The following is a 19,870-nucleotide window of genomic DNA, read 5'->3' on the forward strand; positions in this document are numbered from 1 at the left end:
TGCCTCAGGGTATGTTCACACCCGCCATATTTCCCTACCCATTGACTTCAAAACGTGAGGTAAAAGGGGTTAATATTTTAGAGGGCGGTGACTTTATAGACACGCCAATCAACAAAAATAAATAAATAAGAGTCGCCTCGGATCCGCTGTGTGTGAATGCACAATTTACAAGGGGTTAATCGCACGTCTCCTACAGACACATGAGACCACGCCCCTCCATCCACCAGCACCCGCAGCCTTGTGTGACGTCATCTTCCTACACTAGACCAGCCTCTTGTGGCGTCACTTCCGCCCTGCCATATGCCCGTCTTCCGCTTGTACCTTTCTCTATCACGGACACCCATAGTGCAGGCCTTAGTCCCAGCGGCCGCTCCGAGCCCGGTGTTCCCGGTAGTTCTCGCTCGCCCCTTTCTTTAATCGCCTTGAAGCTCGCAGAGGCCTCCAGCCTGAACTCCTCCGCCCAGCACCGGGAGAGGCCGGGGGTCGGCGGCCTGTGCCCGGAATCGGACAGCCGCGGTCCGTCCGGGTCTGAGCCTCCTCCCTCGTCCTCCTCCTCAGTCCCGGCCATGGCCAAGAACTATGACGCGCTGGAGTTTCCTTACTGTGACGAGGTCTCCAAGTACGAGCGGCTGGCGAAGATCGGTCAGGGGACCTTCGGGTAAGGACGGAGAGAACGTTCAGTGTCAGCCAATCAGCGTCCAGCTCTCTGCTATAGTGACACCGTACAAGCAGGGCCGTGATTGGTCCCCAGTTTATTTTATTATTCCTTTATATCTCACAATACAGTGATCCCTCAACATACGATGGTTACGATGGTAATCCGTTCCAAATGGACTATCATTTGTTGAAACCATCGCATGTTGAGGGATCTGTGCAATGTAAAGTATAGGACAGTGGTCTACAACCTGCGGACCTCCAGATGTTGCAAAACTACAACACCCAGCATGCCCGGACAGCCAACGGCTGTCCGGGCATGCTGGGAGTTGTAGTTTTGCAACATCTGGAGGTCCGCAGGTTGATGACCACTGGTACTGGAGGTTATACTCACATGTCCCCGCCGCTCGGGACTGTCACTGCTGCCCTGGATGTCGCTGTTGCCGCGTCCCCGGGGTGTCCCCGACGCTCCAGCAAGGCCTCTGCTTCCCCGGCATCCTCGCTCTCCGTCGCCGCCATCACGTCGCTACGCACGCCGCTCCTATTGGATGACAGGACGGCGTGCGCAGCGACGTGATGACGACGATGGAGAGCGCCGACGATGCAGGGGATCCCGAAGAGGACGCGCCGGAGCCCCGAGGACAGGTAAGTGATCGTCAGCGGACCACACGGGGCACCGTAAACGGCTATCCGGTGGCAGCTGAAGCAGTCTGCGCTGCCGGATAGCCGTTTATGTGATGGCCCCGACATACAAAAGCATCGTATGTTGATGCTGCCTCTGAGAGGCCATCGCATGTTGAAATGATCGTATGTCGGGGCCATCGTAGGTCGGGGGGGGTCACTGTATTTATTCATCACATAATTACTACCATCAATATCTTCACACATTATATAACCATTTTTTAACCCCCCCCCCCCCCCCCCTCTTACAATTTCCAAATTTAGGTCTAGCGCCCTGTCCGACCCGTATCACCCCTATTCATATTTATTCCTCATATAACTAAACCCCCCTCTTCTTTCCCTAATTGATTTACCTCAAACCAGAAATGAAGAAAAGAGAGACAAATAAATAAAAAAAAATTAAATGAAACAAAACAATAGAATAGTAAAAAAAATAAAAAATATCATAAACTACGTCCTATCTTACAATTCCCATATTCCTCTATAATCTATTACTAGTGTGATCTTGATCGGACAAAGCACACCCCCCCCCCCTTACAAAACATTAATCACCTACCAACCCCTCTACCCATCCCCAAAAAAAACCTCCCCATAGCAGAAGGGAAAAAAAAAGTATTAATCCCTCCTATCGAAGATTTCCTACTAAAAATAATCTCTCTCTCTCTCTGACATTCCTCCAATCCATTAAAAAATAATAATAATAATTTAAAATTGAATTGCTCTCATTTTACAAATAAAAAAAAAAAGTAAACAAAAAATAAACATATTTAGTGTGAACTAAATCTGCAGGATAGGGGACAAGTGTCTGATCTCATCATTCAGACCCCCCGCGATCTCCTGTAGGGGTTCACGTCTCTCCCATGCAGGAGGTGTCAGCCGCAACATGACAGCATGGCCGACACGCTCCCTCCATGTATCTCTATAGGAGAGGCGGAGATGCAGCGCTCATGCATCCCCTATAGAGCTGTATGGAGGGGGCGTGTCATCGACCTCACTGAGGGCTGCGGATATTCCGGGGTCCCCGTACGGGAGATTGTGGGGGTCCCAGCGGTCAGACACCCCCCAACGATCAGACACTATTCCCTATCCTATGGATAGAGGATAAGTGTCCAAGACTGCAGTACTCTTTAAAAAAGTGTCAAATAAATAATTATAGGATCTAAAGTGATATGAATCCTCCCCCTCCTTTAAAAAAAAAAAAAAAAAAAAAAAAAAAATATATATATATATATATATATATATATATATATATATATAATATATATAGTATATTAAATCACCCTTCTTTTCTCAATTTACAGATAAAAAAGTAAATAAAATAAACATTTAGTGTGAACTATTAACAAATAATGCTAACGAAACGGCACGGTGATCAGCCTAGTTAAAAAAATCAAATAAAAAGTCGGAATCACAGATTTTTGGCCACTTCAGATATCCGTATATAAATAAAAAGCGGTTCTGTTGCATCATTCAAACTATGGAATTTCTGTAGTGTGAGTGAAGCCTCAGGGTCTATTCACACGGCAGAATTTCCACTTTCAGAATTCCGCCTCAAATGAAAGCCCAAAGACTAGAGATGAGCGAACTTACAGTAAATTCGATTCGTCACGAACTTCTCGGCTCGGCAGTTGATGGCTTTTCCTGCATAAATTAGTTCAGCTTTCCGGTGCTCCGGTGGGCTGGAAAAGGTGGATACAGTCCTAGGAAAGAGTCTCCTAGGACTGTATCCACCTTTTCCAGCCCATGGGAGCACCGGAAAGCTGAACTAATTTATGCAGGATAAGTCATCAACTGCCGAGCCGAGAAGTTCGTGACGAATCGAATTTACTGTAAGTTCGCTCATCTCTACCAAAGACTTCCACACTTCTGAATGTCTGCATGCAGAATGTCCACACCCGTTCCGCGTCCACACCCGTTCCACACCAAATCTGCACAAGCCAGAAACCACCCAAGGAAGCGGTGCGGAACTTCTGCAGTGTGAATAGACCCTTAGATTTCAATTACCAATCCTTTTTAGGATGCGTTCACACTGCAGAATGTCCGATTGGGCTGACTGATTCAGTATGGCGCTAGGACCGCTCAGACATGCTCTCTCACCATTGATGGCAGTGCATTTCTGAACCGACTAATGCTGAAAGAATGAACGTGTTCATTCTTTTGGGGGAGTTCGTTTGAATCTGTATTGACGTACGATCTGTTAGTGATACGTGGTCTCTGGTGTTGGCCGTTACCTCGTTACAGATGATGTCGCTGCACCAGAGGAGCTTACCATCTAAGGCTGGGTTCACATCACGTTTTTGCCATACTGTTTTCAATCCGTTTTTCTAAAAAAAAAACGTATGGCAAAAAAACGGATGGAACAGTATGGGGAAAAAGTAAACCGTATGCGTTTTTAAACAGTATACTGTTTTTAAAAGTGCATACAGTTCCGTCCGTTTTTATACTTTAAAAAAACCCATACGTTTTTGAAAATTTTGTTCATTTTTAATGGGAGGGTGTTGGGTGGGGACTTTAGGATGCAAATGCACATGTGCGAAGTAATAACCGTATACGTTTTCCCGTATGGAACCGTATACATGTGCGTTTCCCATTGACGTCCATGTTAAAAAAAAAAAAAAAAAAAAAGCGTATGCAGTTGCAGTACGGTTTTTAAACCGGAGTCAAAACCGTGGTTGACTACGTTTGTGTCTCCGGTTTAAAAACCGCACTGCAACCGAATACGTTTTTTTTTTTTATATGGACGTCAATGGGAAACGCACATGTATACAGTTCCATACGGGAAAACGTATACGGTTTTTACTTTGCACATGCGCATTTGCATCCCCACCCAAGACCCCTCCCATTAAAAATGAACAAAATTTTCAAAAATGTATAATTTTTTTTTTTTCTATAAAAACGGACGGATCTGTATGCACTTTTAAAAACAGTATACTGTTTAAAAACGCATACGGTTTACTTTTTCACATACGGTTCCATCCGTTTTTTTTGCCATATGGTTTTCTTTAGAAAAACGGATTGAAAACAGTAGGGCAAAAACGTGATGTGAACCCAGCCTAAGTCTACGTTTCGCGTAACATGTTGGGCCTCTCTAACCTGATGTCTCTTGTCTTTTTAGGGAAGTGTTTAAAGCCAAACATCGACAGACGGGGAAGAAAGTGGCTCTGAAGAAGGTTCTGATGGAAAATGAGAAAGAAGGGGTAAGTTTAGAATCAGAGCGTATGGGATCTTCACCTTTCGATCACGGTTTCCAAACTAGTGTGTCTTAAGCTGTTGAAAAACTACAACTTCCAGCATGCCCGGACAGCCAACGGCTGTCCGGGCATGCTGGAAGTTGTAGTTTGGAAACAGCTGGAGGCACTGGTTGGGAAACATACCTCGAATTAAAGGAGTACTGCAGTCTTAGACACTTATCCCCTATCTGCAGGTCCCATACGGGGACCTGGCATTACCGCGGTTAATGCGCATGTCGTCTACATCACTGATGTGGACAACACTCTACCGCCATACAGCTCTATGGGAGATGCACGAATGATGCATCTCCGCTCCCATAGGGATACATGGAGGGGAGCCGGGGCCACGTACATGAGATCGCGGGGGATCCCATCGATCAGACCCTTTTCTAGAGCTGCAAATCTCCTTTAACCCCTTAAGGACCAAGCCCTTTTTAACCTTAAGGACCAAGCCAGTTTTATTTTTGCGTTTTCGTTTTTTCCTCCTCGCCTTTTAAACCCTTAAGGACTTAGGAAATACCTGTACGTCCTGAGCCCGCATCACACCGGGTCGGTCCTGTCTGCTAATCATAGCCGGGACCCTGGGCTAACAGCGTGCTGCACCGATCGTTGTGACGCACTTTGTTAACCCTTCAGACGCGGCGATCAAAGTTGACCGCCGCGTCTGAAAACGAAAGTAAACGCTTCCCGGCAGCTCAGTCGGGCTGATCGGGACATTGCGATAAAATCGTGATGTTCTGATCAGCTGGGACGCTGGCGGAGGTCTCCTTACCTGTGTCCGCGGCGTCCGATCGGGGTTTGATTGCTCCAAGCCTGAACTACAGGCTTGAGCAATCGAGCCCCTATCTCGCTGATCAGTGCAGAGCTATGGCTCTGCAGGGATCAGCATAGGAGATCAGTGTGTGCAGTGTTAGGCTAAGTTTCCACTTGGTTTTTTTCTCTGGCAGATTTTGGAATACCGCCACTGCAGTTTTTGAGCCAAAGTCACAAGTGAGGAGAAGTATTATGTCCTATTCCTTATGGATCCACTTCTGGCTTTTGCTCAAAAACTGCAGTGGCAGATATCCCAAAACTGCCAGAAAAAAAAAACAAGTGGAAACTGAGCCTTATAAGTCCCTGTGGGAGCTATAACACTGCAAAAAAAGTGAAAAAAGTTAACAAAGGTCATTTAACCCCTTCCCTAATAAAAGTTCAAATCGCCCCTCTTTTCCCATAAAAAAAAAAACTGTGTAAATAAAAATAAACATATGTGGTATCGCCGAATGCGTAAATGTCTGAACTATAAAAATATATCATTAATTAAACCGCACGGTCAATGGTGTACGCGCAAAAAAAATTCCAAAGTCCAAAATAACGTATTTTTGGTCGCTTTTTATATCATGACAAAATGAATAAAAAGCGATCAATGCAAAAATTGTACCGCTAAAAACGTCAGATCACGGCGCAAAAAAATGAGTCCTCATACCGACCCATACGCAGAAAAATAAAAGTTATAGGGGTCAGAAGATGACTATTTTAAATGTATAAATTTTCCTGCATGTAGTTAGGATTTTTTCCAGAAGTGTGACAAAATCAAACCGATATAAGTAGGGTATCATTTTAATTGTATGGACCTACAGAATAATAAGGTGTCATTTTTACTGAAAAATGTACTGCGTAGAAACGGAAACCCCCAAAAGTTACAAAATTGTGTTTTTTCTTCAATTTCGTCGCACAATGACTTTTTTTTCCGTTTCACTGTAGATTTTTGGGTAAAATGACTGTCACTGCAAAGTAGAATTGGTGGCGCAAAAAATAAGCCATCAAATGGATTTCTAGGTGCAAAATTGAAAGGGTTATGATTTTTAAAAGGTGAGGAGGAAAAAACGAAAATGCAAAAACCGAAAACCCCTCAGTCCTTAAGGGGTTAAAATCCATAACTCTTTTATATTTCCATCTGCGTGTCCAATTGTACTTTGTAATGAAACCTCTCTTTTTACCATTAAATGTACGGCGACCCCCCCAAAAAATTTTTTTAGGGAGGAAATTTGAATGAAAAACACAATTTTGCACATTTTGGAGGGTTTAGTTTTCGCACTGTACACTTTTTGGTAAAAATGACATGTGCTCTTTATTCTGTGGGTCAATACAATTAAAATGATACCCATGGCTAGACACTTTTATATTTTTGTACCGCTTAAAAAAAATCTAAAACTTTTTGTACAAAATCAGTAATCTAAAATCGTCCTATTTTGAGCACCTATATCTTTTTCATTTTTCCATATATAGGGCGGTATGAGGGCTCATTTTTTTCACTGTCATCTGTACTTTTTATCGATACCACATTTGCATATATAAAACTTTTAGATGTTTTTTTTTTTAATAAAATGTGACAAAAAAGCAGCATTTTGGGACTGTTTTTATTTTTTACGTTTACGCCATTTACCGTACGGGATCATTAACATTATATTTTGATAGTTAAGCCATTTTACGCACGCGGCGATACCAAATATGTTTATAAAAAAAATTATTACACTTTTTGGGGGTAAATTGTGAAAAACTGACAATTAAAATTTTTATTGGGGAAGGGTATTTTTCTCTTTTTTTTTTTTTTTTTTTTTTTTTTTTTACACTTTTTATGTCCCCATAGGGGACTATCTATAGCAATCCTTTGATTTCTAATACTGTTCAGTGCTATGTATAGGACACAGCACTTATCAGTATTATCGGTGATCTTCTGCTCTATCTCAGACCAGAGCAGAAGACCCCTGGAGACGGCCGGAGCAAGGTGAGGGGACCTCCGGCTGTCATGCTGGATGATCGGATCCCCGCGGCAGCGCTGCGGGCGATCCGAACATCCATTCAAAGTGCCGCAGATGCCGTGATCTGTATTTATCATGGCATCTGAGGGGTTAATAGCGGACATCCGCGCAATCGCGGATGTCGGCCATTACTGGCGGGTCCCCGGCTGCTGATAGTAGCAGGAACCTGCCATGTATGATGCGAGCAATGTTCCGATGCTCGAGGTCATACACAGGAATTAAATGTACGTCCTGGTGCGCGAAGTCCCGCCAAACCAGGACGTACATTTACGTCCGTGGTTAAGGGGTTAATTATCCAAATATAGTTCAGTAAGCCATTCACATAAGAGTTTTCATCCAGATGTTCATAACCACCCAGCTTTCCCAGGAACTAATATAACTATTTATTTTCTTTTTTTTTTCTTCCCCATAGTTTCCGATAACCGCTCTACGTGAAATCAAAATTCTCCAGCTCCTGAAACATGAAAACGTAGTGAACCTCATTGAGATTTGCAGGACAAAAGGTACATCATATTCTGTGCATATGAAAGATGTGCTGCTCAGAATATCTGCATGTGTTTAGTGCTTCGCAACTAGGTGACATTGGTCACAAGCTGATTACTGTAATGACCCTATTCAGTGCCAGCAAAAAGGCTGTTTTCCCTACCAAATTTTTTTTCTGCATTGTAGAGTTACTATCGCTTAAAAAAAAAAAAAGTAAAAAGTTTTGATCAGTAAGAGGTCATAAAGCTCAGACCCCTCCCGGATTCCTAGATATATCCGTTAGAAGTGTGTGGTCGTGCGCCTCTTTCCGTCGCGGTTTACTCTGACTCATTGCGGGACATGAGCTCCATTGTAAGTGGATGGAGCCCTGGTGACCGGTGTGTCTGCTCATGCAGCTTTGTCCATGAGTCATGGACAAGCTGATGCTGCTGCAGTACTGGTTAGTGTCCCTGTAGGTAATGAGACACCTAGTGGTGGGATTTTCAGGAGCCGTTTTTCTTTATTAAATATTAAAAAAATATTAAACAACCGTATTACAAAAGATCTTACATTTTTATCAGTAACAACATATAAAAAGGTTTTGGATCTGACAGCGCCCATTTAAGGCTGCTCTCTAATCTTGGGTTGGACAGTACTAATCCAGGGCTGCTATGCCTAAGTTTGAGCACTATGTATATCAGCCGACAGGCTTATCGGTGCACCTAGGAGTGAAGTAATACCCCCAGTACACCAAACGGACTAATCTTAATATTAATAAAACTGTATTTTCCCAGAAAACTGTGCAGCAGAAAGACACATTAATAGTAACATTATGATCACTCTTTAAGGTGCTTTATTAGGCTATCCCAGCAGGTTAACGTAATCTACCCTGCTGATTGATTTGCTTTAAAGGGGTACTCCAGTGGAAAACTTTAAATTTTTTTTTTTTATCAACTGGTGCCAGAAAGTTAAACAGATTTGTAAATTACTTCTATTAAAAATATCTTAATCCTTCCAGTACTTATTAGCTGCTGAATACTACAGAGGAAATTCTTATCTTTTTGGAACACAGAGCTCTCTGCTGACATCTCTGTCCATTTTAGGAACTGTCCAGAGCAGCATATGTTTGCTATGGGAATTTTCTCCTACTCTGGACAGTTCTTAAAATGGACAGAGATGTCAGCAGAGAGCACTGTGGTCATGATGTCAGCAGAGAGCTCTGTGTTCCAAAAAGAAGAGAATTTCCTCTGAAGTATTCAGCAGCTAATAAGTACTGGAAGGATTAAGATTTTTTTTATAGAAGTAATTCACAAATCTGTGACACCGGAGTACCCCTTTCTGGCATCGGAGTACCCCTTTAAGTAAGTTCGTTGGGCAGAACAGTATACAGCAGTGGTTTCCAAGCAGAAGACCCAGAGATGATGTGAAACTACAATGCCTGGCATGCTGGGAGTTGTAGTTCTGCCAGTATGGAAGTCAGCAGTTTAGAGACCGCTGGTATACTGCGTGAGTAATGGAATTGTAATGGAGAGGCTGGGTTCTCATTGCTGTCAATGGGATTCCGCTACACAGTGTAGACCAGTGTCTCAATCTGTGGCCCCCCCAGATGCTGCAAAATTTCAACTCCCAGCATGCCCGGACAGCAAACAGCTGTCCGGGCATGCTCGGAGTTGAAGTTTTGCAACATCTGGAGGACCACAGTTTGAGACCACTGGTGTAGACCATAGAATTTCAGAGGCAGAGCCTTCCGCCACTAAAATTCCTCCACCGAAAGAATGAACTAAACAAGTACAGTACTGTACAGGTAAATATGGCTTCAGAATAGATATGTGGTGTACCAATATTTGGATACAGAGGTTGCACTTTTTTTTATTTTTTATTTTTTTTGCAGACCTCATTTGCACCATACGTAATACCCTAAATATTTATAACGCTTATTAGTTAATTGACCCCTCCAGCGCTGAGATCACTGCATTAAAGGGGTATTCCAGGAAAAAACTTTTTATATATAAATAATCAACTGGCTCCAGAAAGTTAAACAGACTTGTAAATTACTTATATTTAAAAAAAAAAAAAAATCTTAATCCTTCCAATAATTATCAGCTGCTGAAGTTGAGTTGTTCTCTTCTGTCTGACAACAGTGCTCTCTGCTGACATCTCTGCTTGTCTCGGGAACTGCACAGAGTAGAAGAGGTTTGCTATGGGAATTTGCTTCTACTCTGTACAGTTTCCGAGACAGGTGTCATCAGAGAGCACTTAGACAGAAAAGAACTCAACTTCAGCAGCTCATAAGTACTGAAAAGATTAAGATTTTTTTTTTTTTTTTTTTTAATAGAAGTAATTTACAAATCTGTTTAACTTTCTGGAGCCAGTTGATATATCTCAAAAAAATATTTTTTTCCTGGATAACGCCTTTTAAGGAAATAATAGATTGTATCTAATTGGGCAGGGGCATTGGGGAATTTATCAAGGCTTTCATGGCGGTTATATATATTTTTTTAGTTATTATTTAATATAAACTAAATTATAAATATATGTGTGTGTGTATGTATATGTATGTGTGTGTGTATATATATATATATATATATATATATATATATATATATATATATATATATATATATACTATTAAAAATTATATAATTTTTTTTTAAATATATATATTTTTATAAATAACTATAAAAAATATATAATTTTTTTTTGGTTACCGTAACCAGATTTCTAATATAGGCATTGATAAATTCCCCCTATAAACTTTTATGTAAGAACAGCAGTGTTAATCTTGATCAGTTTTCTGTGTATTAAAGAGCATCTGTCGCCCACCGCAGCCATTTTCAGGTTTAAACAGGCACGTGTCATTTAAACAAACTTTGCATTGATTTAAAGTACTAGCGAATGTAAGAAACATTTTCAAATAGACAAAAATGCTTCATTCTCCTGTTATCAAATCACCCCCCCCCCTCCCTCCTGCTGCTCAAATATATTAAAGGGGTATTCCAGGCAAAAACTTTTTTATATATATCAACTGGCTCCAGAAAGTTAAACAGATTTGTAAATTACTTCTATAAAAAAAAAAAATCTTAATCCTTTCAGTACTTATGAGCTTCTGAAGTTAAGGTTGTTGTTTTCTGTCTAAGTCCTCTCTGACGCGTGTCTTGGGAAACGCCCAGTTTAGAAGAGGTTTGCTATGGGGATTTGCTTCTAAACTGGGCGTTTCCCGAGACACGTGTCATCAGAGAGGACTTAGACAGAAAAGAACAACCTTAACTTCAGAAGCTCATAAGTACTGAAAGGATTAAGATTTTTTTAATAGAAGTAATTTACAAATCTGTTTAACTTTCTTGAGCCAGTTGATATATATAGATAGATAGAGATAGAGAGATATAGATAGATAGATAGAGAGAGAGAGAGATATATAATATATATATTATATAAACATTTTTTGCCTGGATAACCCCTTTTAATATGAAAATCAGCTCAGACAAGCAATACAAGTCTCTGAAGGGGAAGAGGAGGAGGAACAAGCTCTGCCCACCAGCTCTTGGAGAACTGCAAATTAGAGAGGAAGCCTGCAGAGCAGAATTCTGCATTAAAATGCCATATACATGTTGTATAATTGCCAAATAATAGTGCTGCTCCTCATGTTACACGCTGATGGCAGCTTATCCTGAAGTGACAGTAAATAATGCTGCCTGTCACATTGCCGGTATGACCTCTCGGCTGTGTGTCGGCCACAGATGCTCTTTAACCATTGCTCCATGTATAAGCTTCCGCTGTGAGTGTCAGAACCTTTCCGAGACTCTCTTGCCCACCTAGTTTCTCCCGCAGCGAACCAGTATAATAGATACAAAGGAAGCATCTTCTTGGTGTTTGATTTCTGTGAGCACGACCTAGCGGGGCTGCTGAGCAATACGCACGTCAAGTTCACCCTCTCCGAGATCAAGAAAGTGATGCAGATGCTTCTCAATGGCCTTTACTACATCCACAGGAACAAGGTGAGACGCCCTGCCTGCGCTTCTACCGTCTGTTTACTAGTGAGGGTGGGTGGGAATTGTTTACTTCCCCCGGACATAGGATTCTGCAGGTTATTACTCCCCCCTAGGAAATGTGATGATGCAGGTTATTACTCCCCCCTAGGAAATGTGGTGATGCAGGTTATTACTCCCCCCCCCCCCCCCCCCCCCCCTAGGACATGTGATGATGCAGGTTATTACCCCCCCCCCCCCCCTAGGACATGTGGTGATGCAGGTTATTACTCCCCCCCCCCCCCCCCCCCCCAGGACATGTGATGATGCAGGTTATTACTCCCCCCTAGGACATGTGATGCTGCAGGTTATTACTCCCCCCTAGGAAATGTGATAATGCAGGTTATTACTCCCCCCTAGGAAATGTGATGATGCAGGTTATTACTCCCCCCTAGGACATGTGATGATGCAGGTTATTACTCCCCCCTAGGACATGTGATGATGCAGGTTATTACTCCCCCCCTAGGACATGTGATGATGCAGGTTATTACTCCCCCCTAGGAAATGTGATAATGCAGGTTATTACTCCCCCCTAGGAAATGTGATAATGCAGGTTATTACTCCCCCCTAGGAAATGTGATGATGCAGGTTATTACTCCCCCCTAGGACATGTGATGATGCAGGTTATTACTCCCCCCTAGGACATGTGATGATGCAGGTTATTACTCCCCCCTAGGAAATGTGATAATGCAGGTTATTACTCCCCCCTAGGAAATGTGATGATGCAGGTTATTACTCCCCCCTAGGACATGTGATGATGCAGGTTATTACTCCCCCCTAGGACATGTGATGATGCAGGTTATTACTCCCCCCTAGGAAATGTGATAATGCAGGTTATTACTCCCCCCTAGGAAATGTGATGATGCAGGTTATTACTCCCCCCTAGGACATGTGATGATGCAGGTTATTACTCCCTCCTAGGACATGTGACGATGCAGGTTATTACTCCCCCCTAGGACATGTGACGATGCAGGTTATTACTCCCTCCTAGGACATGTGACGATGCAGATTATTACTCCCTCCTAGGACATGTGATGCTGCAGGTTATTACTCCCTCCTAGGACATGTGATGCTGCAGGTTATTACTCCCTCCTAGGACATGTGATGCTGCAGGTTATTACTCCCTCCTAGGACATGTGATGCTGCAGGTTATTACTCCCTCCTAGGACATGTGATGCTGCAGGTTATTACTCCCTCCTAGGACGTGATGATGCAGATTACTCCCCCCTAGGACGTGGTGATGATGCAGGTTATTACTCCCCCCTAGGACATGATGCTGCAGGTTATTACTCCCCCCTAGGACATGTGATGCTGCAGGTTATTACTCCCCCCTAGGACATGTGATGCTGCAGGTTCTTGCTTCCCCCCCCCCCCCCCCCCCCCCAGGACATGAATCATGCAGGTTATTGCTCCCCCCCCTAGGACATGAATCATGCAGATTATTGCTCTCCTTAGGACATATGATGCTGCAGGTTATTATTTCCCCTACAACTTGTGATGCTGCAGCTTATTACTCCCTCTAGGACATGATGCTGCAGGTTATTACTCCCCCTAGGACATATCATATGGGGCTGACGGGGCATGCTGGAAACTGCATGTTTTGCAAAAGCTGGAGGTACCCTGGATGGGGAAACCCTGGCCTATACTCTCAGAGCAGTGTAAACCCCAGTCATGTGATGTACTCAGACAGGTCTCCGTGACGCCAGCCACATCAATGTGTTCCCCCAGTACCGAAGCCTCAACCTCCCCCCAATTTGTGAACATACGCTTTAAGTTGCTATCTAGTTTTACACACTCAATACCAGTAATGTGATTTATTATGTCTATTTGATGTTATTGATCTGTTTTCTTGCACAGATCCTTCACAGAGACATGAAAGCTGCCAATGTGCTTATCACCAGAGATGGAGTCCTGAAACTCGCGGACTTTGGATTAGCCAGGGCGTTCAGCCTTGCCAAGAACAGCCAACCCAACAGATACACCAATCGGGTGGTCACACTTTGGTATCGACCGCCTGAGCTGCTTCTAGGTAAAGCAATGGCTGTTGGGTAACCTTATTTTTGGGGTACTTGTACTGTCCCAGAAGTCAGCTATAAACACACATACACACGCATACAGTAGAATCTCCCAATAGTGGGCATTCATGAGGAATAAAAGTGTCCACTGTTGAGAGATGTCCCTTATTGGGAAATAGGCTCAAAATTGTTCCTAAATGACGGAAATACTGTCCTAAGAATTTCCTCTGTAGTATTCAGCAGCTAATAAGTACTGGAAGGATTAAGGAGGCAGGTAGGGATCCTCCAGCTGTCATGTAAGCTGTTCGGGATGCCACGACGATCCCGAACAACTCCCTGAGCTAACCGGCATACTTTCACTTTAGACGCGGCGTTCAACTTTGAACGGCGCGTCTAAAGGGTTAATAGCGCGCTGCACCGTGATCAATGCCGTGCCCCGCGTTATAGATCGGGAGCGGACTTATGACGTACATGTACGTCATGGGTCCTTAAGAGGTTAATGACCGTATATAACTTGTCTCAGTAATACAGCCATGTAAGTGACATGTATGGTTCTCAAACGTTCAGTCTCCGCCCGGCAGTGTTGTATTGCAAAATGTAATTGTACTTACAAGATCCAGGTCTTGTTAAAGGAATTAGTGTAGTGTTTTCCCACCAGGGTGCCTCCAGCTGTTGCAAAACTACAACTCCCAGCATGCCCGGACAGCCTTTGGCTGTCCGGGCATGCTGGGACTTGTAGTTTTGCAACAGCTGGTGGCACAATGGTTGCAAAACACTACACTAATTCATAAAGCAACCAGCCAACACTTTCTCCAGAGTGTAATTACTTATAAAACACAATAAAAAAATCTATATTACAGTATAATCTCCCCTTATATCCCTCCCCCATATCATTTCATGCCCTTCTATACCCTGTGCCATCTTATTCCCACGTGTATTGTGCCGTTTCATTCCCCCTTTATTACACTCTGTGTAAATTTGTCACCCCCCCCCCCCCCTCTTTATGAAGTGGCATGGGGGGGGGGGGGGGATAAAGGGGGAATTAAATAGCAAAGGGGATTAAGAGGAAATGATGTGGAACGGGGTAATAAAGGGGGGATGATTTGGCACAGGGGGGATAAAGTGGCATGAGGGGGGTGAATGATGTGGCTGACTGACGTACAGAAGCAGGAGACCGCTGTTAAAACATCTGCTTTTGTGCTGGGGCTTTTGCAGGGGGGTTGCAGCGGGGGCCTGGGCCCCTTACTGGTGTATTGGCTATGCCCCCTGACGGCGGTCCTGTGTACAAGGTAGGGCCGGGACACAAGCCTGGTTGTCCCCTATTGGGACACATATATGTGTCACAATAGGGGACAACTAGGCTTGTCGTGTGTGTATATATGGCTGCATGCACACCATGTTTTGTACATACGGGTGCCGGATCCGGCGGGAGGAGGGGCAAACCGGGCGCTCCCGTACCCCGGCCGGATCTGCCCGTGACTCCATTTACTTTAACGACCCGACCGGAGTCAAACGGTGTCTCCGGTCGGCTCAGTTTTGACCCGTATGCGTTTTCCTGACCGGACCTACGGTCTTAGGTCCGGTCCAAAACCGCATACGGGTCAAAACTGAGCCGACCGGTGTCACCGTTTGACTCCGGTCGGGTCGTTAAAGTAAATGGAGTCACGGGCTGATCCGGCCGGGGTACGGGAGCGCCCGGTTTGCCCCTCTCCGCGCCGTATCCGGCACCCGTATGTACAAAACGTGGTGTGAATGCACCCTTACGCACATGTTCACATCAAAGGCTGTCCGGGCATGCTGGGAGTTGAGGTTTTGCAACAGCTGGAGGCACCCTGGTTTGAAAACCCAGTACCCCTATCCACATGATCATAAACCAACATTCTTGATTTAAATTATTTTTTTTTTTTATTATATTAAATAAGATGCACATTTCTTGGAATTATGAATTTTTCCTTCCTTCCCCATACACTTACAAAATCGTGCAACATTGTCTATTCCTAATGATCATAATTTTTTTTTTCTTCCACCAGGTGAGCGGATTTATGGACCGCCCATTGATTTATGGGGTGCTGGATGCATCATGGCGGAAATGTGGACCAGGAGCCCTATCATGCAGGGAAACACAGAGCAACACCAGCTGACCCTCATCAGCCAGTTGTGCGGCTCCATTACACCCGAGGTAAGTATTAGTTATGTTGGGGAGAAAATCCAATGTCCCAGAAAACCTCATTGTTAATTGACCCTATTAGAATAACAGTCACAAAACTTTAAGGGTATGTTTACAAATGAGAATTTTTTTTGGGGGGGGGGATCAACTGGTACCCTAAAGTTAAACAGATTTATAAATGACTTCTATATAAAAATCTTAATCCTTCCAGTACTTATGAGCTGCTGTATGCTCCAGAGGAAGTTGTGTAGTTATTTCCAGTCTGACCACAGTGCTCTCTGCTGACACCTCTGTCCATGTCAGGAACTGTCCAGAGCAGGAGAGGTTTGCTATGGGGATTTGCTCCTGCTCTGAACAATTCCTTAAAGGGAAAGAGGTGTCAGCAGAGAGCACTGTGGTCAGACTGGAAAGAACTACACAACTTCCAATGGAGCATACACCAGCTGATAAGTACTGGAAGGATTACGTTTTTTTAAATGGTTCCCCTTTTAAAGAGTACCTGAATTAAGATAAAAAAAATTCTCCTGGCTTACTCCTTACCCGGTATGGATCCTCTGTGCTTAAATCCTGTTTTTCATCTCTTTTATGGCTCCTAATTCCCTTCTTTCTGTTACTCGCGCTGCATTTTGTTCACTGAGGAGGAGTGGGTGTTCCCTTGGGCAAAACGAACACTTGCCCCCCACATTTTATGTGGAAGCTTCCCTACGCCTCAGAGCGGACACTGTGCACTAAGGCTCTGTGACAGGAACCCGACTTACACAGCAGGCTGATAGATAAGACAAAAGCAGCTCAGCCTCCCCCTCCCTGTAGCCCCCCCTGACCTCCCCCAACCTTATAACCAATAGGGTCTGGAGATATTCATTGTGTCTATTTTCATGAGGCTGCTAAAGAAAATAGAAGCAGATTAGAAAAAAAGAACATGTTAAAGTATCTGGCTATAAAAATAAATAAAAAATAATGTGGTCCCAGAGCTGGGGTGTGAGGGGGGGGGGGGGGGGGATATAAGAGAATTTTATGAACCTCCATTCATGTCCTCTTTCATGGTTACAGGTTTGGCCAAATGTGGACAAGTATGAACTCTACCAAAAACTTGAGCTGCCGAAAGGTCAAAAGAGGAAAGTAAAGGAAAGGTTAAAGGCGTATGTGAAAGATGCGTACGCGCTAGACCTCATAGACAAGCTGCTAGTCTTGGATCCGGCACAGAGAATCGATAGCGACGACGCGCTCAACCATGACTTCTTCTGGTCTGACCCCATGCCTTCTGACCTGAAGAACATGCTCTCCACCCACAACCAGTCCATGTTCGAATATTTGGCTCCTCCTCGAAGAAGAGGCGGTCACATGCCCCAACAACCAGCCAATCAGGGAAGGAACCCTGCCACTAACCAATCAGAGTTTGACCGTGTATTTTGAGGCCCCCTAGATGAATGCTTGAGTCCTGCCATTGTGTAGAGAGGAATAAACCATTAAGTGACTCAAAGAAATTCATTTAGCTCTATGTTTTGGATGGTTACAGAAACGCAAAAATCTTGTAAAGTAAAACGAAAACCACGGTGACAACCGGCAATGACTCTTTCCTGCATCACGGAAGTGTATCTACTGATAAGCCCCTTGGCACTGTGTGCCACCCTGCCCGCTGTATATGGACAGAGTCTTCCTTTTTACATCATCTTGTTACATATACTCGTATGGTTGAAATGTTCTCCTGTAAAGCAGTGTTTCCCAACCGGTGTGCCTCCAGCTGTTGCAATACTACAACTCCCAGCATGCCCGGACAGCCGTTGGCTGTCCGGGCATGCTGGGAGTTGTAGTTTTGCAACAGCTGGAGGCACACTGGTTGGGAAAAACTGCTTTAAAGGATTGCAAATAATGCCCATGATTAGAGATGAGCGAACTTACAGTAAATTCGATTCGTCACAAACTTCTCGGCTCGGCAGTTGATGACTTATCCTGCATAAATTAGTTCAGCTTTCTGGTGCTCCGGTGGGCTGGAAAAGGTGAATACATTCCTAGGAAAGAGTCTCCTAGGACTGTATCCACCTTTTCCAGCCCACGGAGCACCTGAAAGCTGAACTCATTTATGCAGGATAAGTCATCAACTGCCGAGCCGAGAAGTTGGTGATGAATCGAATTTACTGTAAGTTCGCTCATCTCTACCCATAATGTCTGTATATAGCACTGATAACGGTAATGTCATCTTGTATTCCCATTTTACTACTTTTTATTGATAATGTGTGTATGTAGGGGAATATTAAATGGTGTCATGTTATTCATGTATGATGTCATTTATTTTGGAGGGTGTATGGTGTCCGGCCATGAACTCTATGCGGTACGGTCATGTCGCATATAATTCAAAAATAGAGAAACGGGCATGGCTGCATGTACACAATTTGTGCTACGATCTCATTGCTTTCTTGGTCGCCTCATTGGGGAACGCAGAGACCATGGGTATTATGCTGCTGGCCATTACGACAGTGTTTCCCAAACAGGGTGCCTCCAGATGTTGCAAAACTACAACTCCCAGCATGCCTGAACAGCCAAAGGCTGTCCAGGCATGCTGGGAGTTGTAGTTTTTGCAACAGCTGGGGGCACCCTGGTTGGGAAACACTGCATTTGGAGGCTAACACTAGGTAAAAAAAGAAGTCTGCTCCTCCTAGAAGGATATACTCGTCCACAGGCACAGAGATTAGTTCTGCTTAGTGTCAGTAGGAGGCAGATAGAGGTCTGGAGCTCTCCAGACATGGTCTTTTGTCTTTTATTATTTTCTAGCTAGGGATGTCTAGTCTAGTTAGTTTTTCTAGGTTGGGTGACAGAAGCATGGCGCTACCTGATCTCCCACATGCAATGAAGGGGCACAGTGCATAAAGTATAGGCCGTCAACCCCTTCTTGCCAACGGTCAGCGCCTGGCGGTAGTACTCTGGGCCCGGGTCCCCCACCTGCCCCTACCCGCCTCTCTATGGAAGCTTGGCGTGATGCAGCGCGGCCTTTAGCTGACTGAAGACTTCAAGGGTGAGTATAAGAAAATGGAGTCCATGGGTGAGTATGAACTACATTCTCCCTCTTTCTCTTCCTCCCTTTTCTATGCTCTCCTGGGGGTCCGCTTGGCATATAGACCCAGCTCCTCAGCTGGCATTACACGTGGCTGTGCTGGCCCAGACCCCTCATGGCTTCCAGGTTTCTGGCAACGCCATACTGCAGGGGGACGGTCCCCCCCCCCCCCCCCCGCCCCACACACACACCTACCTTTATCGGGCCACGGATTTCCATCCTTTCTCCCTCCCTGATGCTCCCCTATGTGCCTACTGCGCTCTTTGTCGGCTAGTTAGTTCTCCCACCCCTTCGCTGAACATATTTTGTGATCACGCTTGCATGCTGCCCCAGGCGGTTCCCGGTGGTGGGGGTAGTAACTGGCCCGCTTGCTGCACGTGTGTTGGTGGTCAGGCACATCTCCCTGGCCACGTCCTTTGGTTTACTGACCGGAGACCCTCTGCACTTGGGGCAGCGTGACTTTGGTCCCACGTGGCCAGGCAAGTCCTCAGTGGGGACGGTGCATGCCACATCATATGACCTATCTCCCCTCCATCATTGTATTGTTTTTTAGCCCTGGCTTCCCCTCTTACTGTTCTGCCGGTGACTCCCGGGGGCATGGTTCCTCAAGCGCATCCTCCCCTCGGCGGGCCACGCTTTTTGACTTAGGTCGTCTCTGCATGGCTGGATGGTGGTACAGCACTGTCCTCTCTCCTGGGTTAGACTCCCCTCTAGTGGCGAAAATAGCTATTACACTGCATGGCTTTTCTTTGGTATTTCCACCCCCCCCCCCCCCCCCCCCCAGAA

At 44.6% G+C, this 19,870-nt stretch overlaps 2 protein-coding genes across 2 annotated transcripts in view; one reads left to right on the plus strand and one right to left on the minus strand.

Annotated features, from left to right (window-relative positions):
- SH2D3C (SH2 domain containing 3C) overlaps positions 1-658 on the minus strand; it is an 87,040-nt gene extending 86,382 nt beyond the window's left edge. The window contains exon 1 of the mRNA XM_056540443.1: positions 322-658. Within this exon, the coding sequence (XP_056396418.1) occupies positions 322-568 (247 nt within the window). The 5' untranslated portion in view covers positions 569-658. The remainder of the gene's footprint in view (positions 1-321) is intronic.
- On the plus strand, positions 567-17,448 carry CDK9 (cyclin dependent kinase 9). Its single transcript, XM_056540225.1, has 7 exons — positions 567-658; positions 4,451-4,532; positions 7,779-7,869; positions 11,645-11,823; positions 13,711-13,882; positions 15,899-16,047; positions 17,086-17,448. Exons 1-7 carry the CDS (start codon positions 567-569, stop codon positions 17,446-17,448), a joined length of 1,128 nt encoding a protein of 375 aa, XP_056396200.1.
- The last annotated feature ends 2,422 nt before the right edge of the window (positions 17,449-19,870 follow it).

Source organism: Hyla sarda, chromosome 9 (genome assembly GCF_029499605.1).
Source record: "Hyla sarda isolate aHylSar1 chromosome 9, aHylSar1.hap1, whole genome shotgun sequence".
Taxonomy (NCBI): Eukaryota; Metazoa; Chordata; class Amphibia; order Anura; family Hylidae; genus Hyla; species Hyla sarda.

Bases quoted from the DNA above. Each gene is read 5' to 3' on its own strand.
- CDK9 (XM_056540225.1), top strand. From the start codon at position 567: ATGGCCAAGAACTATGACGCGCTGGAGTTTCCTTACTGTGACGAGGTC. The intron at 659-4,450 runs GTAAGGACGGAG...TTGTCTTTTTAG, and splicing joins ATCGGTCAGGGGACCTTCGG to GGAAGTGTTTAAAGCCAAAC. The intron at 11,824-13,710 runs GTGAGACGCCCT...TTTCTTGCACAG, and splicing joins ACTACATCCACAGGAACAAG to ATCCTTCACAGAGACATGAA.